The following is a 7,288-nucleotide window of genomic DNA, read 5'->3' on the forward strand; positions in this document are numbered from 1 at the left end:
GCCATTATTAATTGCTAAGTTATCTATATAACTAAGTTATCTATATAGTAATTGTAAGTAAATATTTTGGTAAATATTAATTAGTAACTTGATAAAAATGGTAATTTAGTACGTATTATTACATTAGTAATATACGGAGTACTATAACTTAGCTCCTTAATTAATAGTGCCGCGTTGATTGAACTTTGTAGTTCCTAATTCATTAGCTATTGACTTTCTCAGCATGATATGGTGTTCCTACATTGGCTACACATTAATGGGGCGGATTTAGGGGGCGGCGGGGGTAAGGTGTTCATCTAAATTCTCTCGATGAAAATTGTTGTATATATGTAGGATAGATGTTTAGTGTTTTATATAAGGGCAACTATGTGCACTAAAACTCTAGCTATGTATAGGGTCCTGAGAAGGGTTCAACACATGGGTCTATTAGATGCAATCTTACCTTGTATTTCTATCAGAGGTTGTTTCCAAGACTTGAACCCGTAACCTTTATATATATGTGTATATGCGTACAATTAATATACACCCCAAATTAAAAACAAGTTCAATTCTCAAAGACTGTATTACCTTTTATTTTTCAAATCACTAAGTAAAAATCTCGAATCCACAACAACACATTATTATTTTATAATTAATAATTTAATCCTTTCAAAGTTCTTGAATGTGATAATATGATGCATCAAAGTTAATACTTTAACATTTAATTTCCAGTATTTATAATGATATTTTACTCTTAATTCAATATTTTGCAAGCAAATTAATTTGTTTTGGAAATACAATATGTGGCTATATGTCGACAAAGCGGAGTACCAAATGCGAGAAATGTTCCGAACTTTGAGCGTTTCTCAGAAGTAAAAAATGAGAAGATTATAATTTGTCACCAACTGATTATATATATATATATTTGTTAAGAAGATTCCGTATTATGCACAGATTCAATATTTGTTCACAAATTTATTTTAAGTGTTATTAATTAAACGATATTAAATTATCTCATAAAGGAGAAAAATGCATACTCAAGATATATCTTGTAATTTTACCTAAAATGTGTACAATTCACAGTAGAATTAGTTTCAGTAAGGATTGGATTGGATTGAGGTTTGAAATTGTACGGCAAATTTGGGAAAGGAGAAGGAATAAAAGAAATAATTATTTATTCTAAGTAAAAGTATTATATTATACTAGTATCAATTAATATTTATCAAGTGATTTTTCTATAATCACCTAATAATTGTCGAGATTCTTTTATAATAGTAGTAAATTTTAACTTGTAATAATGTATTACTTGTCATTTTTTTGTCAAAGGATCAATTAATATAATAATGCTCATATTTTAAAAAAAAATATAACTACTCAATAATTGAGTAGTTATATAAATATTTTCTATATGGTAGTGCATACAATATAAATTGCACGTACATGGTGGATAACAGTTTAATTGATAAGAATATTTTCTTGAACAAAAATAATCTATATTAAAATACAAGATAATTTGTTGTAATTGATACAGAATTTAAGAACTTAATATTTTTTTTATCTTATAATATAAAATTAAAGATATGAAGAATGTATTAAAATATTTTTTTCATACTATTTTAGAGATCATTTGGTACGTGATAAGATATAATAATCTCGAGAGATAATATAAAGATTATTTTATACTACATTTGTTAGGGATAATAATCAGTTACATAATTATTCATCTCACTATTTGTACTATAATAATAAAACAAGTTATCCCAAAAATATGATGAAATATCTCGACGCATAGGATAACTTCATTCTCATACCAAATATATAAAGTAATTATATAAAATAATACTCTTTTGATCTAACAATAGTTGTCCACTATACTATTTTAGGATATTGAATAATACTTGTCCACTTTATGAAATCAATAGATAATTTTACACTTAATTCTTAATTTATCTTTATCATTAATTATAATCATTTCTCTATTTATTTTTTTAAAGATATTGTATTTATTATATTTAAATGGTGATAAGTAAAATTATCATTCTATTTATAATTTCTTAAGAAGTGTGCAAAGCCGATTGTGAAAATTATTATTAGACAAAGAAAATACTAATTAAATTAAAATTTTAAAAATATTATTTAATTTAGTAAAAATACATTGCCTTATCCATCCATTCCACAAGTTATTAGAAAGCAATAGATGAGATCTATCATTTTATCGATAGAACTTAGGTTAAGTTAAAGAATAATAATAAAAAACATATTTAATAAAAATATTATCTAACCTCATAAATTAAATAAAATCCTTATTATCTTACATAATAACTTTATTAAATACTTAATGCAAAATTAATGAAGTTGTATAGGTGACCCCACTTTCACCACATTATGTTAATTTTTTCATACCCACTCCCTTTATTTTTAACCACTAACATCCCCTCTACCCCATTAACAACATGCACGACTCTTTCTTCCTTAGTGCCAATTATTTCCTTTCTTTTTCCCTATATAAACTCAACCATAATCACCAAATACACAAATATCCACTTTCTTCTCATTGCTCTCTTTTCTCCTTACATCCACAGCAATGGCCGCTTTTACTACATTAACTTCCCTCTTCGTTCTTCTCTCTTTGCTATCTATTGCAAATTCTGGTTCTATCGGTATCAATTATGGCCGTGTTGCTAATAATCTTCCGACTCCTGAAGAAGTTGTTCAGCTCCTCAAATCTCAAGGCATTAATCGCGTAAAGCTTTACGATACTGATTCCGCTGTTCTTACAGCTCTTTCTGGATCCAATATATCAGTTACTGTTGCACTTCCTAACGAGCAACTCTCTGATGCAGCCTCGAAGCAGTCTTTTACTGATTCATGGGTTCAATCGAATATTATTCGTTATTATCCAAAAACAAATATAGAATCCATAGCTGTTGGAAATGAAGTTTTTGTAGATCCAAATAATACAACCAAATTTCTAGTACCCGCCATGAAAAATGTTTACGCATCTCTTGTTAAATACGGCGTCGCTTCGTCTATCAAAGTTTCATCCCCTGTTGCTCTCAGTGCTCTGCAAAATTCCTATCCTTCATCTTCTGGTTCATTCAAAACGGATCTAATCGAACCGGTTATTAAACCGATGTTGAGTTTCCTCAAGCAATCGGGTTCTTTCTTAGCTGTTAATATTTATCCATTTTTTGCTTATGTAGCGAATACCGATACGATTTCTTTGGATTATGCTTTGTTTAGGGATAACAAAGGTGTAACGGATCCAAACAATGGACTTGTTTATAAAAGCCTTTTCGAAGCTCAGATTGATGCTGTTTATGCTGCAATGAAAGCTTTGAATTTCGATGATGTGAAAATGGAGATTACTGAAACTGGATGGCCTTCAAAAGGCGATGAAAACGAGACTGGTGCAAGTGCTGACAATGCTGCTGCTTACAACGGTAATCTGGTAAAAAGAGTGCTTACTGGAAGTGGGACCCCTTTAAAGCCCGATGAACCTCTTAACGTCTATTTATTCGCTTTGTTCAATGAGAATCAAAAGCCCGGGCCCGTTTCAGAACGGAACTACGGTCTTTTCTATCCTAGTAAAGAAAAGGTTTACGATATTATGCTTACCCGAGAAGGTTTAGAGGCCGGGCCTAATAATGGAAGTAAAAGCCAGGTGGTGAAGATTCCGGTACCGTCTCCGTCGTCTTCTCCGACTCCGGCGCCAGTTGTTGGCGGCGGTGTGGAGGAGAGTAAGGTCGGCGCCGGTTGTTGGCGGCGGTGTGGAGGAGAGTAAGGTGGTGAACACGTGGTGTGTGGCGAATGAGAAAGCTGGGACGGAGCAGCTGCAAGCGGCGTTGGACTATGCTTGTGGAGAAGGAGGAGCTGATTGCCGTCCGATTCAGCCGGGTGCCACGTGTCATAATCCTGATACACTTGCGGCACATGCTTCTTATGCGTTCAATAGTTATTATCAAAAGAAAGCACGTGGGACTGGCACGTGCGATTTCAAAGGAGCAGCTTACGTCGTCACTCAACATCCAAGTAAGTATTCATAGACGCGGCTCAATAAAATAGGTGGCTTCGTAATATTTCGTTTTTATTTTAGAAGCTAAATAATTGTTTTTTTTGTAATTTACTAAATATTAATTTTGTTTTCTTATTGCAGAATATGGCAGTTGCAAGTTTCCAACAGGATATTAAAAATTGAGGAGATTGGTTAAGAAGTTTAGTATGCAAATGGTTTTAGTTATTTGATGTCTACATTCTTTTTCCTTTAGTAGTATTTCAGTATTATTTATTAGTATATAATGAAACAACTTATCCCATAAATATGATGAAATATCTCAACACATAGGATAACTTCATTCTCATACCAAACAAATCCATTATATAAAGTAATTATATAAAATAATACGCTCTTGGTCCAACAATAGTTGTCCACTATACTATTTTGGGATGTTGAACAATACTTGTCCACTTTATGAAATCAATAGATAAATTATACTCCCTCCATTTCATATTGATTGAATTGTTGAGACATTTTTCATTTTTCAAATTAACTTAATTGTTCAATTTTCAAGACTATTTTTAGAATGTTCTTCCAATTTCACCCTTCATTAGTTAGTATTCAAATTAGTTATTTATCAATATTTAGTTATTTTAATCATAAATTTGACAATCATTAATAAGGGTAAAAATGAAAAGTTATGCCTAATTTATGTCTTAATCTTTTTTTCTTAAAGGGTGTGAAACACATCAACAACTCAATGAATTTGAAATGAATGGAGTAATCATTTTCCTATTACATTTTTCAAGACATTGTATATAATATTATATTCAAAAGGTCATAAGTAAATTATCATTCCATTTATAATTTCTTAAGAAGTGTGTAAAGTCGATAGTAAAAATTATTATTAGATAGAGAAAATACTAATTAAATTAAAAATATAAAAATATTATTAATAAAATTAATTTAGTAAAAATACATTGCCTTATCCATCCATTCCACAAGTTATTAGAAAGTAATAGATGAGATCTAGCATAAAACTTAAGTTAAGAATAATAATAAAAAACATATTTAATAAAAATATTATCTAACCTCATAAGGTTAATAAAATCCTTATTATCTTACATAATAACTTTATTAAATACTTAATGCAAAATTAATGAAGTTTTATAGGTGACCCCACTTTCACCACATTTGTTAATTTTTTCAAACCCACTCCCTTTATTTTTAACCACTAACATCCCCTCTACCCCCATTAACAACATGCACGACTCTTTCTTCCTTACTGCCAAGTCTTTCACTTCTTTTTCTCTATATAAACTCAACCATAATCACCAAATACACAAATATCCTCTTTCTTTCTCATTGCTCTCTTTTCTCCTTACATCCACAGCAATGGCCTCTTTTACTACATTAACTTCCCTCTTCGTTCTTCTCTCTTTGCTCTCTTATGCAAATTCCGGTTCTATTGGTGTCAATTATGGCCGTATTGCTAATAATCTTCCGACTCCAGAAGAAGTTGTTCAGCTCCTCAAATCTCAAGGCATTAATCGCGTAAAGCTTTACGATACTGATTCCGCTGTTCTTACAGCTCTTTCTGGATCCAATATATCAGTTACTGTTGCACTTCCTAACGAGCAACTCTCTGATGCAGCCTCGAAGCAGTCTTTTACTGATTCATGGGTTCAATCGAATATTATTCGTTATTATCCAAAAACAAATATAGAATCTATAGCTGTTGGAAATGAGGTTTTTGTAGATCCAAAAAATACAACCAAATTTCTAGTACCCGCCATGAAAAATGTTTACGCATCTCTTGTTAAATACGGCGTCGCTTCGTCTATCAAAGTTTCATCCCCTGTTGCTCTCAGTGCTCTGCAAAATTCCTATCCTTCATCTTCTGGTTCATTCAAAACGGATCTAATCGAACCGGTTATTAAACCGATGTTGAGTTTCCTCAAGCAATCGGGTTCTTTCTTAGCTGTTAATATTTATCCATTTTTTGCTTATGTAGCGAATACGGATACGATTTCTTTGGATTATGCTTTGTTTAGGGATAATAAAGGTGTAACTGACCCAAATAATGGACTTGTTTATAAAAGCCTTTTCGAAGCTCAGATTGATGCTGTTTATGCTGCAATGAAAGCTTTGAATTTCGATGATGTGAAAATGGAGATTACTGAAACTGGATGGCCTTCAAAAGGCGATGAAAACGAGACTGGTGCAAGTGCTGACAATGCTGCTGCTTACAACGGTAATCTGGTAAAAAGAGTGCTTACTGGAAGTGGGACCCCTTTAAAGCCCGATGAACCTCTTAACGTCTATTTATTCGCTTTGTTCAATGAGAATCAAAAGCCCGGGCCCGTTTCAGAACGGAACTACGGGCTTTTCTATCCTAGTAAAGAAAAGGTTTACGATATTACGCTTATCCGAGAAGGTTTAGAGGCCGATCCTAATAATGGAAGTAAAAGCCAGGTGGTGAAGACTCCGGTACCGTCTCCGGCGTCGGTTGTTGGCGGCGGTGTGGAGGAGAGTAAGGTGGTGAACACGTGGTGTGTGGCGAATGAGAAAGCTGGGACGGAGCAGCTGCAAGCGGCGTTGGACTATGCTTGTGGAGAAGGAGGAGCTGATTGCCGTCCGATTCAGCCGGGTGCCACGTGTCATAATCCTGATACACTTGCGGCACATGCTTCTTATGCGTTCAATAGTTATTATCAAAAGAAAGCACGTGGGACTGGCACGTGCGATTTCAAAGGAGCAGCTTACGTCGTCACTCAACATCCAAGTAAGTATTCATAGACGCGGCTCAATAAAATAGGTGGCTTCGTAATATTTCGTTTTTATTTTAGAAGCTAAATAATTACTTTCTCCGTCTTATTTAATATGAGATACTTTGATTCGACACGGAGTTTAGAAAAGAAAGGAAGACTTGTAAAACTTGTGGTCCAAAATGAATGATAGAAATTTGTGTGGCTGTAAATCATATCATTAAGGGTAAAATAGATATTTTATAGTTAGATTGTTACTTTATATAAAAATGTGTCATTCTTTTTGGGACTGACTAAAAAGGAAAGTGAGTCATATAAATTGGGACAGAGGGAGTATTTTTTTGTAATTTACTAAATATTAATTTTGTTTTCTTATTGCAGAATATGGCAGTTGCAAGTTTCCAACAGGATATTAAAAATTGAGGAGATTGGTTAAGAAGTTTAGTATGCAAATGGTTTTAGTTATTTGATGTCTACATTCTTTTTCCTTTAGTAGTATTTCAGTATTATTTATTAGTATATAATTCATAGATGGTTATGATTA

General features: G+C 32.5%; 2 protein-coding genes across 4 annotated transcripts; both read left to right on the top strand.

Moving 5' to 3' along the window:
• Positions 1 to 2,488: 2,488 nt before the first annotated feature.
• On the top strand, positions 2,489 to 4,228 carry LOC102587248 (glucan endo-1,3-beta-glucosidase 13-like). Of its 3 annotated transcripts, none has more exons than XM_015307599.1 (3): positions 2,489 to 3,672; positions 3,719 to 4,011; positions 4,136 to 4,228. In XM_015307599.1, the coding sequence occupies exons 1-3, from the start codon at positions 2,564 to 2,566 to the stop codon at positions 4,168 to 4,170; spliced, it is 1,437 nt and encodes a 478-aa protein (XP_015163085.1). In that variant the 5' UTR covers positions 2,489 to 2,563; the 3' UTR covers positions 4,171 to 4,228.
• Positions 4,229 to 5,224: 996 nt separating this feature from the next.
• Positions 5,225 to 7,288, top strand: LOC102587570 (glucan endo-1,3-beta-glucosidase 14-like). The gene is made up of 2 exons (XM_006344804.2): positions 5,225 to 6,761; positions 7,126 to 7,288. The coding sequence occupies exons 1-2, from the start codon at positions 5,240 to 5,242 to the stop codon at positions 7,158 to 7,160; spliced, it is 1,557 nt and encodes a 518-aa protein (XP_006344866.1). The 5' UTR covers positions 5,225 to 5,239; the 3' UTR covers positions 7,161 to 7,288.

Source organism: Solanum tuberosum, unplaced genomic scaffold (assembly GCF_000226075.1).
Source record: "Solanum tuberosum cultivar DM 1-3 516 R44 unplaced genomic scaffold, SolTub_3.0 scf00056, whole genome shotgun sequence".
NCBI classification, from domain to species: Eukaryota; Viridiplantae; Streptophyta; class Magnoliopsida; order Solanales; family Solanaceae; genus Solanum; species Solanum tuberosum.

Coding starts and splice junctions, on each gene's coding strand:
- LOC102587248 (XM_006344803.2), top strand. CDS start 2,564: ATGGCCGCTTTTACTACATTAACTTCCCTCTTCGTTCTTCTCTCTTTG. Junction 3,725..3,764: donor GCGGTGTGGAGGAGAGTAAG/GTCGGCGCCGGT, acceptor GAGGAGAGTAAG/GTGGTGAACACGTGGTGTGT. Junction 4,012..4,135: donor CGTCGTCACTCAACATCCAA/GTAAGTATTCAT, acceptor TTCTTATTGCAG/AATATGGCAGTTGCAAGTTT.
- LOC102587570 (XM_006344804.2), top strand. CDS start 5,240: ATGCACGACTCTTTCTTCCTTACTGCCAAGTCTTTCACTTCTTTTTCT. Junction 6,762..7,125: donor CGTCGTCACTCAACATCCAA/GTAAGTATTCAT, acceptor TTCTTATTGCAG/AATATGGCAGTTGCAAGTTT.